This window comes from Miniopterus natalensis, chromosome 4 (genome assembly GCF_054644295.1).
Source record: "Miniopterus natalensis isolate mMinNat1 chromosome 4, mMinNat1.hap1, whole genome shotgun sequence".
In the NCBI taxonomy this organism is placed as follows: domain Eukaryota; kingdom Metazoa; phylum Chordata; class Mammalia; order Chiroptera; family Miniopteridae; genus Miniopterus; species Miniopterus natalensis.
Genome location: NC_142084.1, coordinates 77,158,435 through 77,182,708, shown reverse-complemented (window position 1 = coordinate 77,182,708; position 24,274 = coordinate 77,158,435). Strand labels below are relative to the sequence as shown.

Here is a 24,274-nt window from a genome sequence, read left to right as displayed (position 1 = left end):
TCCAGGATTTCCAAAGAGACTGAGCTCTCCCCATTATGCTTGTTGGTCATTTCAGTGTGTATCTATTTGTTTTAACACATGGACTTAGATCATCACCCCCCACCAGAAGTAACGCAGCTATTTAAGTAAAGCATTTTATAAAACAAAGGTGTTTTAATCTACATCATCAAGTCCCAGGATATACTTTATAGTAATTTAAGTAACTAAATTTTGTAGATTTCTAAAAAAAATGCAATGTCTCCAAACTTACTTCAGTTTGAGATGTGACTAATTACAAAACTTAGTAAGCATAGAAACACTTTTAACAATGTACCTACAATTTTAAAAGAAATCGCACAGCTGCTCAGAAGGATGAACTAATCACACACACCGTTTTAAAGATGCCCCTACACACAACTATGTGCCACAGTGGGCACGTAGCCCTGTGGAATGGACATAATACTTAATCGAAGACAAACCTTTAGACAGAATACCAACAGTATTCTAACTCACAGACCAAAGTATACATTTTTGATTTAACAATGAAAAAACGTTCCTATACTATATTACTCTCTAGCCCACCCTCAATTCCCTGAAGTAAATTTATTCACCCTATCTCTTTAGAACACTAGTAAAAAGCACAACGTGAATCAACAAAAACTCAATCAGACGTTAACAGATGTTCTGATCTGATACTCTGGTAGAGAGTGTATAGTCTACTGGATAATCGGAATTCAGGAGTTTTGTACTCTGCTGATGCATATGAGGGAAACAGAAATAAGGGACTTAACACAAATGTGTGAAACAGACACAAGGCGACCACATACTGCTACATGGTATCTAACCTACATAAGCAGCCATCCTGTAGGCACAGTGTGCCTGAGGTAATCATGTATCTTATTAGCTTTCTAGGTGATATATTCTTGGTCAAAGCAAAGGGATTTTCAAACATTTTAGCACTTCATTCTACACATTAGCAATGAACAATCCTAAAAGGAAATTAGTAAATAATTCCTTTTACAACAGCATCAAAAGGAATATTTAGAAATAACGCGATGAAAGACTTATATACTGAAAACTACAAAACACTGTTAAAAGAAATTAAAAATACAAACAGAAAATCTATCCTAAAATTCATATGGAATCTCAAGGGACCTGAATAGCCAAACAATCTTCAAAAATAACAAAGTTGAAGGTCTCATGCTTCCTGATGTCAAGAACTCACTACAAAGCTACAGGAGTAATCAAAAATAGTGTAGTACTGACATAAAGACAAACATACAGACCAACGGAATCGAGTCCAGAAATAAACACTTTATTCTACTCCATATATAGGGTCAATTTTTATTTTATTTTTATAAAGTGTTTTCAACACATGGTGCTGAGAAAACACTTCATTGCTAAAGAATGAAGCTGGATCCTTACCTTACACCATTTATAAAAATTAACTTTAAATGGATTTAAAGACCTAAACTTAGACCTAAAACTATAAAACTTTAAAAACACAAAAGAAAAAAGCTTTGTGACACTGGATTTGACATCAACTTCTTGAATATAATACCGGGGGGGGGGGGGGGGGGGAGAAAAAAGCAACAAAAGAAAAAAATAAACTGAAATTCAACAAACGTAAAAACTTTTGTGCATCAAAGAACACAATGAACAGAGTAAAAAGGCAACCCATGGAATGAGAGAAAATATGCGCAAATCATGTATTTGATACCAGGTTAATGTCCAGAATATATAAAGAATTCCTACAACCAAACAACAACAATTTTAAAACAGGCAAAGAAGTTGAAATACATTTCTCTAAAGATACATAAATGGCAAAAAACACATGAAACCATTTCACATCTATTAGGATGGCTACTATTAAACACAAAACCAAAAAAACTAGTGTTGGTAAGAATGTGGAGAAACTGGAACCCTAGTACATTACTGGTGGGAAAGTAATGCTGTAGCCACTGTGGAAAACAGTATGGTAGTTCCTCAAAACGTTAAACACAGAATTACCTTATAATCCAACTGTTACTTCTCAGTATATACTTTCATATAAAAAAATTTAAAAATCTATTTTGTGAATTCTCCCTTTCCATGGCAGAGAAAGTGATTACCAAGTGTTCTGAGACATAAAGGAAATGAAACTATAATCATTTTGTTGACACACTTGTTAAACGTGGAGATTTAAAAAACATTCATTTATCTTTCCCTTCTAGATCCCACTAAAAATGAAAGTGAATAAAATCTTTAAGACAGTAAGAACAAAGAGAACATGCAGGGAAGTAGCACAAGGAACTGAAGGACAAATGTGCCGGAAAATGGAAAGCAGAATAAAGGAAGCTGAAACCTAAGAGCATGTGGAGGAAGTTTCCAAGGACAGAGAGGCAAGCAGATTCACCCCGCAAGACCCTGTGCCAAAGGGTCAGGGAAAGGACCACTATGAGGCATGGAGTTCAAAACAGGGCTACTGGTGGAAACATCTACCTAAGATGCAAAGAAGCCCCACTCCGAGGAAGAGAACTACTTAACTTTCTGAAGAATTTGAACCAGAGAAGATATTAGTGAAGTACCAAACTGGAAGCAATGTTAAGCGTTAGGATACATATACTAAACAGTGAGCTGTTCCGCTATCTTCCTCACTCCCAGAATGTCAGAAGGCAGGCCTGAGTATGACATCTCCCTTACACACTTCCTTCTGAGACAGGACACTGGAAGTTCCTTCTCACATTGAGACAATGAGAGTCCCTGGCTCATAACCTTACAGTAAAACCCATCAGATAATTAGCTCAACCAGTGAACATACAAAGCATTTCCAATTTACTTTTCAGCACTTCATTCTTAAATGCTAATAGACAACCAGGGATGGCCAGATACTGCAGACTACCAATACAAGAAAAAAAAGAATTCAAAGGAAATGGAATGCCAAAATTAGAAAACTTTTTATAAAATTAATGTTCTCAAAGATACTCTATTTATAAAACAGAGGTTGCTGAAAAAAGGAATACTCCAAAGGGGTGGAAGCTTTTAAAAATATAGTAGCTGAAAGAAAAATCAGTGACAGAATTGGAAACCAAATGGAGAAACTCTCCCAGAAAGTAGACAAAATGTAAAGATGATGGAAAATAGAAGGAAAACCGAAAAAATCCTAGAGGATTAGTGCAGAAAAGTCCAAGATCCATATATAATAGGAGTTCCAGAAAGAACAAATAAAGCAGAAGAGAAAAAAAGTGAAGGACATAAATCTACAAGATGAAAGAGCCCAATGAGTACTAGTCCAATTAATGAAAAAGACCCACACTAAGGCACATCATTTAGAGAGGAAAAAAGGGTGAACAGAATGGCATCAGGCTTCTCAAATGCAACAGTGGACATCCCGTACAAATTGTGAGAAAAAATGATTTCCAATAACTAGCCAAATTTTTTACAGTAAATCCTTGATTTTACGGACTTGATTTAATGGACTTTGGATTTAATAGAGAAAATTTCTGGTCCGTATGTCACATGTGAAAATTAACACCCCATTAATTTTAAAATGCTTTTAACCAAGATTTGCTTATAATTAAATTAACAGGTTATATTTTTTGTTATTAACTCACTTATTTTTGACAAATTTTATCGAATAGGCCATATGTTGGAAAAAAACACTGTAGTAATTTCACAGACATATATAAATGTAACATACATACAACTTAGTCTACACATTTAAATCCAAGAGTCACCACTAAAACAGCAAATGATTAGCATGTGATCACACCACATCTCGAGGGATAACTGGTTCTGTAGTTGCGTGGCATGATTTTCTGCTGCAGTTTTAATGTTCCCATCTGCTCTAAGCCACGCCCCAGCCGTGTGCATTTGTTTACTCATGGTGACAGTGAATGTAGGCATTTACTAGATCTATTCAGTATAAATTTCGAATCACTGTAATACATACAGAAAACTTTTCTGTGAAATTAAACTTTTCATACATACTTAATTTTAATTATACAAATGTGTCTACATAAGTAAAAACATAAATTTGTCAATTTTTTAATATACACATTTGGAAAACCTACTTTATTATATAACGGACTTTCAGCTTTAACGGACACCTCCTCGCCCGAATTAGTCTATTATATCAAAGTTTTACTGTAGTGTGAAAATAGAATAGAGACATCTTTTCCAGACAAGCAAGGTCTCAATAGCTATACTCTTTCTCACGAAATACTGGACGCTGTGCACCAGTAAAATGAGGGAGTAAACCAAGAAGAAAAAGACATCATGGATGGCATTGAGACAGGCCGGTAAGCCAGGAAGTGGAACAGGGAAACTGAGACCAGATTGTTAAACAGCAGTTTGCAGCCATCTTCCCTAAACTGGGGACACTTAAGAGTAAATGGTTTGTACTTCTCCCCAAGGTCCAGAGAAGCTTTACTGGATTAAAGGTGTCAGCCAGGCAAGCTCCTTCTGGAGGCCCTAGGGGACAATCTGTTTCCTGGTTTTTTTTAGCTTCCGGAGGCCACCTGCATTCTTTGGCTTGTGTAACCCTTTCCTTGCATTATTCTAGCCTCTTGCTTCTGGTGTCTCATCTATTACTTCCTATTTAGATCTTCTTATCTACCTTTTTTCTTTATAAGGACCACTGTGATTACATTTAGGGCTTAAGAAGATAATCTGAAATAATTCCATCTCAAAATTCCTAACTTAATTATACCTCAGGTACCTCTGCTACATTAGGTAATATTCATTAGTTCTCAGGACTGGATGTGGTTATCTTTTGGGGAAGAAGGCATTATTCAGCCTGTTACAACTCTGAACATTAGTTTAAACAATATTAATGGTATAGAAAGATTGAGAAAATGGGAGGATCAGTAGAAGGGGCAGAAGAGAGCTAATTCTTAGCTACCATTTATATCTGAGGATGTAAACTGATAAACAGCTGTATGAGCATAATGTTTGGAAGTAGGAAAATAAACAGAAGAGTGAGCTAAAAAGAGTTCAGGGAAGGGGACACAAGTTAAGGATATGTAAGAGGGACAGAAAACTTAATTTTTCTCACAAGCACTTTGAAACTACTGATTTGCTAAACTATGTGCATGAGCTATGAAGATAAAATCAAAAGCAGCCTAAAACAAAACTAAGATTCGGTAGCTGGAGAGGGAAATTCTGATTGGAGACTGAAAAGGTACTTCAAAGCTAATGAAGCAAACAAAATCACAAACATAAAAATTAAAAGGTTACTCATTTATACTTATTAAAAACCTGTGTTAGATGTTATAAAACAACCAATTAAGAAGTTAAGAATTCATTCCCTAAATTGATCCTTTTTACAGTGCTGAGGGACAATCTACTTTAAAAAAGGCAAATTGCCCGGCCGGGTGTGGCTCAGCGGTTGAGCATCGACCTAGGATCCAGGAGATCCGGGTTCGATTCTCGGTCAGGGCACTGCCCGGGTTGCGGGTTAGGCAGCCGATCAATGACTCTCTCATCACTGATGTTTCTATCTCTCTCTCTCCCCCTCCTTTCCTCTCTCTGAAATCAATAAAGATATGTTTAAAAAAAAGGCAAATAACTAGCAAAAAAACACCTTTTGGTAAGATCTGAGCTAAACTTGAAATGTAAAAACAAATTTAATCTAACAATTAGGAATGGCTAACATGTAGTATTACGATGGAAGCTACTCTTTTAACAGCGAGCGCAAAGCTCCCCCCAGGAGGTGTTTATTCACTTATTGAACAAATGTTAATTGATGTGAGAATAGCACTGTGAATCTACCCAGTCTGTCAGAAATGCTGAGTAAAAAAATTAAGATACTTCCCTACCTGTCTCCTCTTCACCTAAAAAAAGGCTATAAGCTGTCTTGTCATTCCCAGTACAGACTGCAGACGACCAGAGCAATAGCAGCAGCATGGACACCACTGGAACTGGTCAAAATTGCAAAATCACAGACCTACACGCAGAATCATAATCTGCATTTTAACAAGATTTCCAGGAAACTCATAAGCTTGAGAAGTACTGGTATCAGGCTAATACAATTCTTTTGACAAAACGCTGCACACTTTTGAATAAGGAATCATGAGGAGGAAAAAAGGGTCTTCATGAGTTCAGTAAAATTTGCTTTCTCTGTGGACTCTTGTAGAATCTCTTACTGGCTCTACATACATTCCTCAGCCTACTCAAGGTCTGGTAAAGGATTCGGATCATCACAGAAACAGTTGAGTAATAAGAAAATATAATGTAAAGAAATATAAAACTTAAAATGTTGCCTTAAGCAACAAAGGGGGGGGGGGGGGCTCAGGGCTTTTTAGAGCCTTAGCAGTTATGGGTCAGTATTTCTACTGGGATTTTTCTGAGATCACACCTTCAAACACTCCCAAACTCCACTCCTACCTTCTAAGGGAAAATGAAACTAAAAGCAAAGGATGCTTTGAGCACTAATGCATGTTCAAAGTGCCTCCTCACTCCCCAATTATATCATTCTTGAGAGCAGGTGTAGATATAGTCACAGGAAGAACAAAACACTGGAGAAACTTGAGAAAAATAGGAAAATGAAACAAAACAAAAAGGAACAAGCCTGAACTTTTGTTGCCACACATTAACTTTAAATTAGTTAAATTTAATAGTCAAAATGCAAGACCCCAGCCTAACTCCAATTCTGATAAAACTAATCTTTTTACTTCTCTCTTTGGATTTCCCAAACTCCTAACTCAACCAAGCTAAAGTTGTTTTCATTAATGCAATATACACTTATTGCAAGCAAGTGGCTATAACCTTCTCAAAGTCTCAAGACAAATAGCTGATCTTGACTTGTGGAATTGAAAAGACTTTCACTGTTCTGTTCATTGTTAATCTGTTATTCCTGTTATTCATGAATTAACTAACTAACTGCATCAACAAAATTTCTGGAGTGATTATTATGTGCTAAAACTAAGCACTCACGGACATTCAATCCTCTGAATAACAAGACAAGCACCATTAATTATCCTTATTTACGGATAAGAACACATTGTAGTTCTCAAATGTTTCCTTACCCTCTGCCTTCCTTAGCCTGTCAAAAACAAAAAAAATCACTTTATTTAGAAAACCTTTGCATCTATTTTGGCTTCCAAATTATTTCTTCTTTAAGCTTCCATACAACTTTCCTCAGGTTTGCTATTACAAATGAATAAAAAAGAAAAGCATCCCCAAAGAGCACAACAGAGAACATGAACAGTACCTACACACTTAAACACACTCAAATAAATAGGTGGAAAAGGTTTTTCTGAATGGTAATATTGTGCCAGATATTGTCAACAAATCAGGAAATGGGCACTCTCACTTATTGATGGAGAAAAAATGAAAGCCAACACCAACTTTCTAAGGCAATCTGGTAATACATACAATAAGCCATTAAAAAAATACGTATCACACTTCTGGATCAGGAATTTCACTTCTAGAAATATACCCTAAAGTAATAAAAAGATTCTCACAAGGATGTCCATCATAAATTTATAACAGCAAAAACCAACATAAATGTCCAAATTAAATACACTAGACATCCAATTAAATATCATACAACTATTTATCTTACATGTTACTGGGGGGAAAAAGCACAATACAAAACTATATATATAATGCCAATTTTGAAAATATGTATTCACAGGAGGAAAAGGACTGTAATCTGGAAAGAGCTATGCCAAAATTTTAACAGATGTTATCTAAAAATGGTAAGATTATATGTAATTTTATTTTTTTCATTTACTTGTGGTTTTTAAGTCAGAAGAACTAAGGTTCAGCCCCTGGTTCCCCACCCTTACCAACTGTATGACCTTGGCCAAATTACTTTAATCCTTGATTTCACTGTCTATAAAATGAAAATAATAATACCTATCCTGAGGCTGGTTGAGATTAAATGAGATAGTGCATCTAAAGCATTTTCTTGAGCACTTACTTTTAAAGTGTATCAGACAGCCCGGCTGGGCGTGGCTCAGCGGTTGAGCATCGACTTAGGATCCAGGAGATCCTGGTTTGATTCTTGGCCAGGGCACATGCCCGGGTTGCAGGCTCCATCCCCAGTTGGGGCAAGCAGGAGGCAGCTGATCAGTGATGATTCTTTCATCATTGATGTTTCAACTCTCTCTTTCCCTCTCCCCTCCTCTCTCTCTAAAATCAGTAAAGATATATTAAAAAAATAAAGTATATCAGTATCTTATGTTTATATTCAGAAAGTTACTTTTCCTTAAAGAATTAAAATTCTTTACATTAACAAATCACTGCATAGCAACAATTTAATGAAGCTGTATTCTCATCAACGTGAGTATACAAATCATGACATTTTGGCATTTTAAACAACATTAATAAAATTCCCAAGAAATCTGGCTGAGAATTGAAGACAGTGGACATGTGAGCATGTGAACAAAAGGACCTAATGTTTACTGAAGAGTGAAAAATATACATTAGGGAAAGAAGAAACATTAGGTCTTTAGGACCTAACTTACTCTATAATGGCTAGTATAGTCCTAATTAAATAATTACCAAAAAGACCTGGTCATTTCAGATACGATTATAAACAATAAGATTCAACTGGAGAAGGTTCAAAGTCTAATTTAATAAGAGGTAAGATACAAACTCCAGGCATCGATGAACCCAAATTATTATTTTTAAAGACTTGGATATGTTATATATTAATTACTCTTTTACTTAGCTTTATTTAGAATCCATTAATTGCATATCTAGATGCACACCCCAAACGTTTACAACCTTCTCAGCAACTACTCAGATTGAAGCTATAAAAATCACAGGCCAGTTAAAAGAAAATGGTAGCTACTTGGGTAATTCACCAGATCCTCTCTATGACAGAGCCTACAGACCCTGCCTATAATGGATTTTTGGAATATATTTTCAAATATGAAATGATGAACAAGCTCTGGTTAAGTAAAACATGTAAGTATGAAATACTTCTGAAACAAGAACTTTGTGACAATACCTCTGGAGACATAGAACCTGGGAGAATGGTAAGAGGGAGATATATTTTCACTGTACATCTCTTGTACTGTTTTGATTACCACTGCATCTCTGTGTATGTATGTGTATATCTAATCCTAGTAGTAAAATACAAAAATAACTGCCTTATATTTGGTTTGTAAAAAGGATGTGCAAACTGTATTTGGTTAATACAGTGGAGAAAATCAGATGGAGATATATTCTGTCAATGAGATGGAAATACTGAGAAATGAAAGCTTTTTCTTTTGTAAGTACCAAGATTTTATTGGCTCTACAAACTCTAAGAATGAAATCCTACCTTGTCTCTGCTGTTTATTTTTTTAGATTATTTACTATCTTTTTTCCAAATTCAGTGTATAATGAATGGTTTTTACTACTATATTCACAGAATTGTGCGACCATCCTCACTATCTAATTCCAGAACATTTTTACTACCCCCTAAAGAAATATAAACGCTGGCAGTCACTGCTCTTACTCCAGGCCTCTCACCATTCCTAGCAACTACTTAATCTACTTTCTATCTCAATGGATTTGCCTATTCTGGGCATTTCATATAAATGGAATCATATAATATGTGGCCTTTGTGACTGCCTTCTTCACTCCGCATACTGTTTTAAAAGTTCATCCATGTTGCAGAGTGTATCAGAGCTTCATTCTTTTCTTTGCATAATATTCCATTACATGAAAACACCACCTTTCTTTGTTGTTGTTAATCCTCACCCGAGAATATTATTTCCATTGATTTCTTGAGAGTGTGGGAGGGAGGGAGGGAGGGAGGGAGGGAGGGAGGGAGGGAGGGAGGGAGGGAGGGAGGGAGGGAGGGAGGGAGGGAGGGAGGCAGGGACATCAGTGTGAGAAAGACACACATCGATTGGTTGACACCGGCACACACCCAAACTGGGGCTGGGGATGGATCCTGCAACCCAGGTACGTGCCCTTGACTGGGAATCTAACAGAGGCCCTTCAGTGTGCAGGCCGATGCTCCAACCACTGAGCAACACCAGCCAGGTCTGCATAACCTTTTTTAAAATACATCATCAGCTGCCAAACATTTGGTTTGTTTCCACTTTTTGGCTATTACAAATAATATTGCTGTAAACTTTTGTGTACAAGTTTTTGTGAATACATGTTTTCAATTCTCTTATATATCCAGAAGTAGAATTGATGTGTTATATGGTAAATTTATGTTTAACTTTTTAAGGAACTGCAAAACTAAAAACAAAGGTTTTAAAACAGCATACAGAGGAAAGGGAGAAAAAGACTTGTGAGATACCACAAACATTTACCTATAGAAATCTCCAGTAATATTCACCAATAAATTCAACTGATAATCATTTAAAACCACTGAAACGCATGATTATGTTTTAGAAAGACCTGAAGTATATGTGATTCTTTCATTTAACCCTCTACAGCATCATCTCAATATCAACTTGGAAAAAAGAAAATAATTTACTATTCACATTCTGGCATTAACTGTAAAATTTTTGCATGAGATTAGCCAAGGATCTCCTAGTAACATGAACAGAGTAACCGAAAGCCACAAAGTGTTATGGAAAATGCTTAATTTTAATAAAATTGACCTTCTTAATGCCCCTAAAATGAAGGAACCATGTCTATTTCCTTCACATTCTCCACAGTGCTAGGCACTCAAAATACACTTGTTGACTTGTAGATGAATAACTAAGGCCTTGCATTAGTTCTACCCCCTCCCTGTAAGAACCAGAAATTTAGATTTAATGAAACAGTATTTTTGAAAATTTAACCATATAGAAGCATCATGGGAGCCTAAAGAGAGGACAGAATATAGTTTTACTAACTCATAATCGTAAGTTAACAATGCTCAACTTCTTTGAGCTTCAGTGTCCTCGTTTACAAAATGACAATAATGTCCACCTCAAAGGCTATTTTAAGAAATGCAACCTTGATCATTCCTTATCAACAATTTCATTACAAAGAAATGCAATGCAGTTATCAAATTTTCCTATAATGCTGAAGACTTTGCTTAATTAAAACACACATTAAACAACATACTGGCTGTCTTCACTGGTAATATAGTGTTTTACAGTAAGGAAAAGTGAATTATAAAACCTATGGGATTTTCTATTTTTTAAACCAGAAACTGCAAAACCAGTGAGGTGAAGCTTCAGTCAAAAACTTGGATTTTGCCTAATTTTTCCCTGGAATAGTCTAAAAGTAATCCAGTTCTAGTTTTCAAACTGTTAATCTAGGGTAATAGATTTGTCTCACAGTGGTACCAATCTGTGTTCTTTAATATCCTCTAATATACTTTCATAATCTGCCGAGGGCTCTTTCTGTCTACCTCTAATCACTTATAGGAAGTACTTTTTAGCTGTTCCTTCTCACAGAACCCGAGCTATATATAAAAAGACGAAGAGTACACAATAACTTAGACATGGAAGCAACCTAAAGGTCCATCAACAGATGATGAGATAAACAAAATACAGTATATACATACAATCTTAAAAAGGAAGTCTTGTCTCATGCTACAACATGGATAAGTCTTGAGGATATGAAATCCAATCACAAAAAGACAAATACTATAAGATTCCACTTGCACACGAGGTATCTAATTCAAAGAAACAGAAAGCAAAATGGTGGGAACCAAGGGCCCAGAGGAGAGCAGAATGGGGAGGGATTTAATGGGTCCAGTTCCAGTTTTACAAGATGAGAAAGTTCTAGAGATCTCTTTTACAACAAAGTGAATATAGTTACTACTGAACTGTAACTGACTAAGACAGTAAACTTTATGTCAAGTGTTTTTACAATAAAAAATGCATTAAAATATTAGGGAGCTAAAAAGTATTTCACTTGAAGAATTGGTTCTGCTGGTAGAAAAAAATAATTCTCTTTTTATGTCAAAGGGAAAAAAACCTAGGTGCAATCCCATCTCTACTATCAATTTCTGTAATAACCATTTTGCATGCTGCATCCTTAAGTAAGGAATTTCACAAGAACTATTTACTGCCTACAACAGCCTATGTATCTTGAAATAGAGCCTTCCCAGTCTATCAGCCAATAGAAAACATTAAAAATTCTTCTTATGCAATCTTAGAAACATATCTACTCTAGGCCCATAAAATTGTTACCTGTGGGAAGATGGAAAAAGGGGTAAGAGTAAAAAGGTTCTATTTCTACTTTTACACAGAGCAGACTTGAAACTCTACAATGGCAAATTCTAAATCTTTAGAAAATGTTTTAAAATTTCCTACAAATCCCTGTTACCTACTTTGGTTTCTCTCTTAATACAGACTACTGAAGAAGAATTTAGATTCTTTCTAAATGAAATTAAAAATGAGCAATTGGTTCAAAATCCAATTTATTCTTCTAATGTCTACCTATGGTTAAAGTGACAGTAGTTTTTAATTTAAAAAAAAAAAATTACAAAGGGAATCCACTAAAGCGGTCAAAGCCAGTATCTTAGAGAAGATTGATCCCTCTAATAGTATATCAGGATAAGGAAGTACTAAGAGGCCCTGCCAGTGTGGCTCAGTTGGTTGGGAGTCATCCTGTGCACCAAAAGGTTGCTGGCTGGATTCCTAGTCAGGGCACAGGCCCAGGTTTCAGGCTTGATCCCTGGTGTGGGGCATGCACGAGGCAGTCAATCAATGTTTTGCTCTCACATGGATGTTTCTCTCTCCCTATCTCTCTCCCCCTCCCTTCCTTTCTCTAAAATCAATAAAAACATATTTTTAAAAAATTAATAAATAATAATAAGTACTAAGAGAATTCCTAAAAAAAAATAATAATAACACCTTAATAGACTAAAAATTATCATTACCATGTGAAAATATTCTCGACGCCTCCAAATTTCAGTAGGCATATAACCACAGGCAAAATTTTGCATTAAAGCTGAGGTTCTTAAACAGTCATTGGTTGGTCCACGATTGCCCTTTACCTGGATAAAGGAGATCATTCAAAAACTTCAGAAGAGAAAAATCCCAGTTGACATTTGAACATTCAAGGAAGTCAGCCAATAGAAACTACAATTAAGGGAGTATATAACCTTTGATATCATGGTATATAGAAGCATTCAATAATGATTTGTCAAGGATTCCACATATGCCACAAGCAAAGATCTAGATGACATTTTAATCAACCACTGCTAATGTTAACTAAAAATAACTCATATTAATAAAAAATTAGCTTAAAATAAACCCAATATTTGAACATGGGGAGAAAATTAGTACATCAAGTTTTAGAAGTCCTACATCAACAAATTTTTTTAAGGGCAGAAAATAGCCACAAAAATACTGAAAATACCAAGCAATAAATAGTTGATACTGCATTCTTAGAATGGGAAATTCGGCAACTATTTTAAAACAGAATTATGTTGCACTTTAAGGAGAATTTAAAGAAAAATACTGTTCCTTCTCTTTGTCCTCCCTTTAGTAGTTAAAAGAGTTGGGAAATAGAAAGTTATCATGCAAATTTTATGCCTTTCAGGAAAAACAACAACACATCAAACTGCAACATGTTGGGCTCAAAACACAATGTCAAGGGCACCAACTCTTTTCTAATGACCAACCCAGAAATGGCACTAGATGAGGCTCTGAGGAATGCAGCAATCCCTACATTAACTATTAATGATAGCTGGACCTGAGCAGAGTGGAAAATGCCCTAAAAAACTTTTAGAGCTAAAGTATTTTGGCAAATATGTACTAGTATTTAATCTAAGGGACAGTAAATTTAAAAACATATGAAGATATGCTTCCTTCACCAAGATCACCAGATGAAAGAGTTTAAGGCACATCTAATTTGGTATCTAAAGAACAGCAAGGGAGTAGGCTAAAACAGTCTCGAGTGATAGGAAAGCTTTAAGACATTCATGCACAGAAGTAGCACACTATTCTGATCACTTATCTTGAGGTTCATGAGTCTTTTAATGCATAAGTACAATGAAATCTATTAACAGGCTAAACCAACAGTTAGTTGTCAGATATTTCTGCATGGAAAGACTTCCCTTACATTTATTAAAATCTGAGAACCCCAAAGACCTTTAAACTTTAAAACATTTATTCATTTAAAAATAGTAATAAGCCTTACACATTAACAAATTCATTAAAAATAACTTGCTCCCCGCAAAACAAATTAGTGAGAAAAATGGCATTTTACATTGCTGCAAGTTTCTCTAATAATGTCTGATTTAACAGAAGGTGCCTAGATTCTCTTAATTGCTTCTGCATTCAGCATACTATCCTTGTGTTGGTTAAATATATGAAGAAAATCCAGCCTCACTCAGGTATATAGTTGGAAAGGGAGGAGTATTTTAATAGGCTTTGCAAGTAGCTACGAATATATCTGATATTACACCACAACTCGACATGTGGTAGTTTCTTAAAGGTTTGTGGACTCTGAAACCCTATTAATTGTCTGTTACATCAAAATCCAATGTTCTATCTTGCACTTTTACTTATGCATGATGTTTAAACATCACAGGCATTGGTCATTTATAAAATACCAATTCAGTTACACAGATCTTCCAAATGCTGACACACTTCACTACACAATATCAAAAAATTGCAGCCATTAATATCATTACTGAAAAATCTTTAGGTACTGGGAAGTTATCAAGCTCAGGATAGCAGATATCAATTTCTAAAATTCTAATTTTTGCTTAAAAGCTCGAAATTTATCATGGGCAACAAATACTGTCCATTGAGGCAAATGATTCACTGTTCATTTGAGAAAATGTATGCCGAACAGCCAAGTCTCAATAGCCAGCTTTTTGGCGGTTCCTACTAGTAAAAATAATGTTCAAAGAAAAGAGCAGATAATTCAACTTGAAACTCAAATAATAATTATGTACATCAATGCTTTTTCTCCAGAAAAGCACTGTACTCTGATCTGTGGAAGAAGTGCTTTAAGCATACTTCTATTTTGTCACACAAAAATGGATGTGTACTCCAGTCAAAATTTAACAAAATTAATAACTTTAACTGTTTCGTCCAGGACATTCTTAAGTAAAATTGGCATTTTTTTTAACTGCTGGTACATGGTTGATGGAAGATGACCATGACTACTTATAGGTATTATTTGGTGCCAAAGCCTTGATTCATGTTAAGGTGCTAGCAGATTTACCCACATTGCTTTTGTACCATTGGTGCAAGTTCATTTTTATTATTATGAAAATAGTTTCGACTTCATAAGCCTTTTGAAAGAATTGAAGGGTCACCGAGACCATACTTTGAAATGCAATAAATGATAGCTGTTTTAACAATGATTATGGGCCCTCTCTAACCATAAAGTGCACATACGTACAAACACACATAATACAATTTTACATCTTCAGAAGATTCACAAAGCCCTTATAACCCATTTATAGCACATTCTAGCTAAAAAATTCCATGAACAGAAAATGCAGGCCTCCAAATTGGATTCAATTATTTCAAAATAACAATAATCTACTAAGCACTATAAACAAACTCTGTTATAAGCAAGTCACATTCAAACCAACCTCAAACACCTTCACCTGAACTAGAAGAAATAGTTCAAGTTTTGAAATAAATAAAATTACCTTAGGGAAAGTAAAAGGTTTGAGGTAATAATCCCAGCTCCACCACTTGCTGAAGTACACACAATTAATAAATGAACCTTCCCAGGCCCGTTTCTCATCTATAATATGGAAAAACAACAGTGTTGCCTTGGCCAGGTGGCTTGATTGGAACGCAGTCCCCGTACACCAAAGGTCTTGGGTTCAATCCAGGGTCTGGGCTCACACAGGAGGCAACTGATGGAAGTTTTTCTTTCTCCCTTCCTCTCTCTAAACATATTCTCAGGTGAGAATTAAAGAGGGTGAGGAGGGAAGAAAAAAGAAAAACAACAGTGTCTACTTATTACATGGAGTTTTTGTCAAGATTAGTGAATATATAGGGTGTCCCCCAAGAATATATACATACTTTGAATAATTATTAATTCCAATGGATTAAATATGAAAAGAAACATCAACTGAGGTATCAGCTTTTAGTAGTGTATACATTTTTGGAACATCCTGTATATGACAGCTAAAACAATACCTAGTTAAGCACTGAATAAATGCTGGCTGCTGTAATTAAGATGGCCATGCCATCTCTTCCTGATAATGACTATACAGTGGTAACAATTAAATTCCAATTATCTATAAGAAATATAATTTACATATTACCAGGCTTTTACTTCTCTTTCCTTCTACTAAGAAAGCAACTTGCTGACCCTAGAATACTCCATTATAATTTCCATTACCACCGAGGAGAAGAGAAAGATTATTGTTGAGGACATTAACAAAAACATCTAATAATTTCTATCTCCAACCCTCCAACTTTCCTATTTATTAGCATAAGAAACTTAAAATATAGTTTACCTTTCTTCCTGCAACTCAACTAAACTAAGCAATGTATGAATGCAAATAAATAATATACGGGAATCTTTTTACTAATAAATTCTTTGCTTCAAAGAACCTTTCATCATTTTGCTTACTCCACAATTTTCAAGGATTTTAAATTTTAGTTCACTAGAAGAGAGTATTAAGAAATAACTAAGTTTAATATTTGGTTTTGTTTATTTTAATAACCTGAGACAAAATGTCAGCTACTACTCTTTCAAATCCATTATCATTCATATTTTTATCAATAAAGGAATAAAAAGTTTAATATCTTAAAAAGAAAACAAGGATACTGCCTGATACAAGATAAATATGGTCATTCATGTTATTTTATGGGCAAATTTACACTGCATTAAATACTAGACTTCTATCAGTGGTAATGCTAGTGTTAAAAAAAAGGAAGAGCATCACATGGGATACACAGCAAAAATGTTAAATAAGACCATGGCTATGGGTCATTAAGTCTTAGATAATAGCTAATGTGCGGATATTTGAAATCTGCAAACAGGGTTCTACCATTTTTTCCTACTAATTAACCCTAGTGCCTAAATCTAACATGCATTCTACACTTAAAAACATATAGCATTACATATAAAATGGATTCAAAACCATTAAATGTTATGTGAAACCCCAAAAATCATTTGTTTCTCAAAATTTTATTTATGTCCTTATTTGAGGAGTATTTCCACTCTACCATTGAAAGTTATTTTTCTGAGAACCGTCCATAAACCTCTAAATCCTACCAAAAAGAAACTGTAAACAAAGTGTTGAAAAGATGTAATGCATTTGGATCGAGGGCTCATAAAAACAGGCTTCATGTAATAAAATCATATTCTACAATAATTTCCTATGAAAGTTTAAGATTACAAATATGAAGACAAGGGAAGACTTATTTTTAAATCAAGGCTCCCAGAGAGTCCAACATCTCCAACAATTTAACTTACTAGTAGTAATAATGTTGGGCTGTTTCTTTCCAGGACATCTTTGAGACAAGATTAGAAGGAACAAGAGAAATCACCTAATCCAGTCTTATCATCTTAAGGTTAAATATTGTATACTGGAACCCAGAGGAGTGGTTATCTAACGTGATACAATCTAGTTTGTCACTAGGATAAAAGCCCAAAGTCTCCTGGCTTCTACTATACAGCTGCATCTCATCAATCCAGTTATAACGCCTACCATGTAAATAAATCGATGACGGCCAGAAGGATCTCACCACCCTACCTTTCACTTATTGTCTTCCCCCTTCATAACATCACAGTATAGTAACATTTGTATTCCTTCACTCAACAAATACTGAACACCTACTGTGTGCCAGGCCTTGTTCTAAGCACAGCAGTTTTTATATAGGCTGGTATACGGCACAAAGATACATTTAGTCCTGCACTAAACTTACAGTATCACAGTAGAAGTCTGAGGTACTAAATATATAGATACAAAATCTTATGAAGGAAGATTTTAAAAATATTTCCAAAAAGGGGAGATACAGGATTCCAGGACTGACTTGAAGGATAGACAGGATTTTGATAAGTGAAGAATTGTGGGAGGAGTGTCAGGCATTCCAAGGGGAGAAACAGCGAAACACAAAGAAACAAAGGTAAGTGTATAGGACTTGTTTGAAGAACAATATCCTATTTAGCTGGATTGTAAACCATACTAGCAAATAAACTGAGAGATGTAGAGGCCATAGTGGTGAAGGGTCTCATGCTCTAGGCTGCAATTTCTGAAAGGAATTCATAATCCTATGGATACAGTGACGACTGAAGATTTCTGAGGAAGTAACACTGGGACTGCATTTAAAGTTAACTTAGAAGTAAACAGCACAAGAAGCAGGGAATCATTTTGGAAATTAACGCAATCCTGATGAGAGATATTGGGAACCTGTACTAGGGTGAAAATGAGCATGGATTAAAACATTGCAAAGTAAAAATGGTATGCTATGACAGCCAACTGAAAGTAGGAGGGGAAAGACAATTTGGAGCCTTTGAGGGGAAAGAACTTAGGATGTATCATTAACAGAAAATAGGCAAACCAAGCTGAAGGTTGAGCTTTATGTAACCTATTTAGAGATTAGTATAAACCAAAGGGGACAACGTATTTATCTTATTTTATTTCAGACAAGCAAATCTTCCCTTACTAAAATAAACATGATAGACTATGATATGCAAAGTACAGTATGCAAAAATACTCAAATTAAAGCAGTGTAATTTGAAAATTGAGCTTCTTATAATTAGTACATTTGTATAGACATAGGTACTAGAACAAGTCATATTTTAATTAAAACATACATACCAAGCCTCAGCATGTTAAGATGCTAGGAATATACTGTATGTTAAAGTAATATTTAACCACCTCAGAAAAAATACTTAATAAATCGGTAGCAAAATGAAGCTTTCAGCAGAAGAGAATTGATCACAAACATTTGGTTCAGTTAGTTAAGTCTGGAATCACCAATTTCTTCTGATTAAATAAAACCCATGTGCCTAATTTGGGAGCTCATCTGCACCAATGCCTTATGAAATGAGAAACAAGGGTTTAACTGAACTCACTTATTCTCTGGATTGAATGGCTGGTTCAATAAAAAAGGAGCAACCTACCAACTTAGCTTCTGAAATGTGAAACTTTTTATTCAAAGTTTCGGCACCCCAAAATATGCCTTTTGGGGTATTGATTTGGGGCTGGTTAGGAAACAAAAAATTCAGAAAGAAACTTTGACCCTCCCTTTACCTGCCTAAAGGAATTCAGATAGAAAACCCCGCTTAAAGGAAGGATCACTTTAGCATCATAATATAAACTGAATGTGGCAGACAGAGAGATATCTGGTAAAGCCTGTTAATTGCACTTCCCTCTGTGTATTATTGGCCCAGCAAGAATCTGTTTACATGTTCACTCTCATCCACCAATAAATTGCCTATTTTCCCTTTGAAATCCCAGCCCTGCCCCCTTTCTCCAGTGTCCAAAATAGCATATAAACCTTAACTGCATTTTCTTATGGCACCCCCTTATGTACTTCTGGAATAAATTTTGGACATTTCTCCTATTTTAAAAAACAAACAAGCAAACAAAAAACATCCATGTGGTCTTTCTGCCCAGCATTTAACAAGTACACTATGAGCTCCTTCCTTCAGGGCAAGGTTTATGTTCTAGACACCTCGTAGCCCCAGTGCTCAGATTTCAGGAGGCCCCCAACAGATCTCTGATAAAAGGAATAAATGGAAATAAATCAACCAAGGAATGTTTTTCAAGTATACAGCACTTTCATAACTTGGTATTACACAAGAGCACAGAGCTAATGATCCAGTATTTGAGTGCCTACCATTCAACAGGTAATGGAGTTACAAAATGAGTAACACATGACTCCTCCCTTGAACTTAAGAATTTGTTTCTCTAAACAAGTCTAATACCAAAAGGTTTCACCAGAAAACCTTGATCTGCCCCATTTGTGTGACCATAAGTGAGTCTCTTAACTTCTTTAATGTTCTGGTTTCTCATCTGAAAAACAGATGAGGATTCAAAAGAAATGTGAGAGTGCCCTGTAAAGTATCACAAGTACAATGTATGCCAGTTGGCTCGCCACAGGACTCACCAAACTCTGATCAGACACTGCATTAAAAATGACACTGACATAAGCATATCCAAGTATTCTACTGACTTAACACAAAGCCATTATCCTACTATAACATGGAAAAATCCTCAGAACAGTACTCTAAACTAAGTCAGAAATAGGGTCTTAATATAAGGACAATATAATCTTGAGAAAGCTGATTTATAAACTTTCATTATAGTTTTTAAAAAATTAAAAGTACATTTTTAAATTGATAATTAGAGAAAGAAAAAGGAGGAAGGGAAAAGGGGAGGGGGAGGGAGAGAGAAAGGGAAACATCGATTTGTTATTCCTCTTATTTATGCAACTCAATGGTTGCTTCTTGTATGTGCCCTGACCAGGGATAGAACCTGCAACCTTGGCATATTAGAAAAACGCTCTAACCAACTGAGCTACCTGGCCAGGGCTTAAAAGTACATGTTTTACTTTATCTGAGTTTTGTTGGAAAATTCCTACTGTCATTCAAGACAGAATACTATTAAAATTCAAACTTTAAATAATATTGCTGAATGATAAAATAATGCAACTACTTTTTGGGAAATAATGTCTCCTCCACATCTCAAATGAGTGCAAAATCCTAAAGTTTCAAAACTTTAAACTTTTGAAATACACTAATAAACAAATCTGGAGAAAAAACTAAGACTTAATTATTTCAACTAATCAAATCCAGCTTCTAACTAACAAGAATAAGCTCCACAGAAGACATCTGATATATCCATAGCACCGTCATTTTCTTATCCACCTAAATTAATCCTTGAGACAATAAAATGCATTATTTGAGCCAGTATTGCTCCACAGAATATGGCAATCAGCACCACACTCTCCAAGTAGGCAAGTTAAAAAAAACTAAAAAGCTTCCCTCAAAAATACAAGATGCTGTCAAGATGCTTCTGAGCTGATGGCACCTATTTCAATCTAATTATCTAAAAACAATGTACAAACATGAAAATGCATCACCATTTATTTGTACATGGAATTTACATAGCAAGGAAACCTTTATCATACGAATCGTGGATTTTTCTTTTGATGATTTTACATATATCATCTGTTCCTTTCACTTAATTCAGGGAAAATTAATAATGAGGCATAAAGAATGAAAGATTTAAGACTATTTTCCAGAAAGGTGACTTAAAAAAACTGTTCTTTCATTGCTTGGACAATACAAAATGTTCTTATATAACTGACTCATCTACAGGGAAATCCTTCAGTAATCAAGATTTTGAAGATTCTGTATTTGAAATTTGCATTAGTAAATGCTTTCTTACCTTCTGCTACATCATCATCTACTGCTCCTTTCACCTGAGAAAAACACCACTGAATATCATTCCCTCCTCCAGCTCCTGGAAAAAGAACACATACCAATTAAAACTGAGTTCTGTTCATGTTTACTCTCCTAAACACTGAGATGGTATCTATGGTTGGCATGATACTAGTAGCCTAGTACTGCCCACATACACAACCACCACCCTTGAGCACTAATTTGGAAAAAAGTCTGTCCCCAATAGCTGGTATTGCTTTAGAAAAAAAGAGATTCCCGGTATGAAAAATTAATAGGCCATGTTCTGTCATTAACACTGTACATGTGTTCAAAACTTCCCTTCCCCTCAAAATAAAGTAAAAGCCTTACATTTAAGCAAGACCTACCAGAAAAATAGCAAATATCAAAAGTTAAAGTTTTCCTGTAAGTGTACAAAAGGCCTGCAGAAGAATCAGTAAGGTTAAACTACAATTAAACACGGACCGAGGAGAAAACTTCAGGAACATTATTACTGCCTGGGTGAGGAGTAATGAATGATTCATACAGAACCCTATCACCAAAGTGCATATACAGCAAACACACTCACCACCATTTCTTGCACTGAATTACCAGCAAATCACTGGCTCCAAAGAAAAAAAAAGCCAAAATGAATGCTGGTGAAAAGATTGTCAAAGGAAGCTTGTTTTGCCTCCCTTCATCTTATCCCTCAGATTCCCAAGGAAAGAACTGCAAAGAATTAATTTTGCTAATTTGTCATCTTGTGCAAAACAATTTTAATTTTACTTAATTATTCAACGAGGCCAAAGAGCAACTTGTTTATAGCAAACCATAAGTCAATCCAACCTGTTAACTTTTTCAAAGGTTGAATTATATATCTAAATATTGAAAAAAGCCAGGAAAATTGGTTTGGTCCTTGAATGTTTGTTTCACGTCTCAGCACTGAGGAGGAAATGTCCTCGATCTATGGAGAAAGTGAACCTAGATCTAGAATTGATTCTACTAGGTAGATAATCAGCCACACCAAAATGTACAAAAGTAATCCTCAAAGCAATTACCTTTCTCTTCCTTCACTTCTATTCCTTGCTAAATATTCAAACCTGTTTTTCCCTATGCATCATCCCCCCCTCCCAAGCTTTTACCTAAATCTCTCTCCTCCTGGCTATTTATATCACTGAACTCCACAACTATTTTAACTAACTCAATTGAAACCCTTTTGGGAAAAGGACATCTGCACAAAAGCTAACGTGCAAAACGGAAAGTTGAAATCACATTTTTCATGCAACTTGCTGTAGATTCAAGGCCTTGCACTCTTTGGATGTAAAGGGTAAGAAACGAAAAGGAGATGGTTTGAGACAAAAATAAATAAATTCAGGTTTATAGTCTCAGAAACATACGTGCCCACAGTGGGGGGGGGGGGAGAATCACAATGCATTTTAACTTGTAAAGCCCTCTTCCTTCTCAGTGCAAAATGTATTTGTATAAGCACCCAAGAAGGCTTGCATCAAGGGGGAAAACAGTAATTACATGAAGAAAGATCCGCCAAAAAGCCCGGGGAAGGAGGTGGCGGAGGTTACACCGGCTCCAAAGCAGTAGGGACAAATCTGCACTGGCCCCCACCCCGCCCCACCCACGCCTTACCCCACAGCTCGCCGGCACACACCCCACCCCCATCCATGCCAAGGTTCCAGCCCTCATTTTAAAAGCCATTTCGATATCACAGCGACCACTCGCCGCACCAGAACCCTCCCCACTCCCACCCCACCCCACTTGACCAATTTCCCGAAATCCAAGGGGCGCCCCGTGGCTCTACAAGAAGCCCAGGCGGTCGCTAGGGGGTGATGGAGGGAGGAGAAAGGAAGCGGTGCCTTGTCAGTGGCCGAGGGTGATTTCTCCTTTACCTGCCATGTTGCGCTGCAAATGGTGACCCTGCTGGGTTCCTCGGGGTCTCTGCTTCCTGAACTCACCCCCCTCACCTGGGGATGGGGGGGTAGAGAGGGTGGATGGCGGCGGATGGCACCTGTGGGGGTTGGGGGCGGGGGTCGGGGGAGAAGGAAGAAGGGGCGGGCAGACGAGCCAGCAGGATGGTGGATTTCACTCCGGGGCTTCCCCGCTCTTGCTCTTTCTCCAGCGGCGGCGGCAGCAGCTACGACAGCGGCGGCGGCGGCAGCGGCAGGAGCAGGCGACTCCACTTTCAAAATGGCGCCCGCTGGCCTGGCCAGTGACGTCACCCGGGGGCGGAGCCGCCGGGCTGGGCCGGAGGGGCGGGGCGAGGCGAGGGCTGGGGCGGAGAGAAGCGGGGAGAGGCGGGGGAGCGGCCCGGCGTCCGCCTGGCCCCGCCCCTTCCTCCCGGGCCCGGCCGCCTCGTCCCGCCGGCCCGCCCGCGCCGCGCCCTGGCGCGCGAGCTGACGAGCTGGGCTCTTGCAGCGTCCGGGTGTCCGGTCTGCTCGCCCCAGCCCTCGGTCCTGCTGCGCATTACAGTGTCCCAAGGCCTCGCGCCAGGGTCCCGACTCCGGGGCGGGCGCAGCTGTCCAGAAAAAGTGCGCGCTCGCGGGGATTCGCGCGGGCCCGCGTCTTTTCTGCAAATACCCGTGTTGCTGCTTCAAATCGTGACCCTGTGGGTTAGTCCTGAGGCCAGCGGAAGGAGGGACAGTGGTGCAAACTCTGCTTAGCCAAGGGGAAAGTTCGCGGAGCTGAGAAGGACGGAGCTGGGCCGGCTCCAGCTGGGTGACCTGGGAACCAGGCGAGAGTCCTTGGCGACGGGAAGCGGTGAAGGATGGTTTCTAAACAGAAAACAGAGTTTGCTAGTAGCAGAACATGGCCGAAAAAGCGGCCCAGTTCTGTGCAGCTCGGAGAGTGAAAGCAGAGGTTAAGAGCCAGGCTGCCAAATGCTGACTCCGCACGTGAGATGATGGTAACAATTCTCCCCACCTTATAGGATTGTTTCAAAGATTAAATGGCTTAATTTGAGTGCATGATAAATGTTAACTGTGGGTATGATGAGATGTGTATTGAAAGCATCTTCAACAGAGTTAAGAGGTGTAAAGGAAAAAATAAACAGGAAACCAGTCCTCAGCCAAGAGGGGATGTGCATGCACTT

General features: G+C 37.1%; 1 protein-coding gene across 1 annotated transcript in view; it reads right to left on the bottom strand.

Annotated features, from left to right (window-relative positions):
• Positions 1 to 23,163, bottom strand: part of PPP2R2A (protein phosphatase 2 regulatory subunit Balpha) — a 63,644-nt gene extending 40,481 nt beyond the window's left edge. The window contains exons 1-2 of the mRNA XM_016203453.2: positions 23,076 to 23,163; positions 21,185 to 21,259 (exon numbers count right to left, since the gene is read on the bottom strand). Coding sequence (XP_016058939.1) covers positions 21,185 to 21,259; positions 23,076 to 23,082 — 82 coding nt within the window. The 5' untranslated portion in view covers positions 23,083 to 23,163. The remainder of the gene's footprint in view (positions 1 to 21,184; positions 21,260 to 23,075) is intronic.
• Positions 23,164 to 24,274: the final 1,111 nt, after the last annotated feature.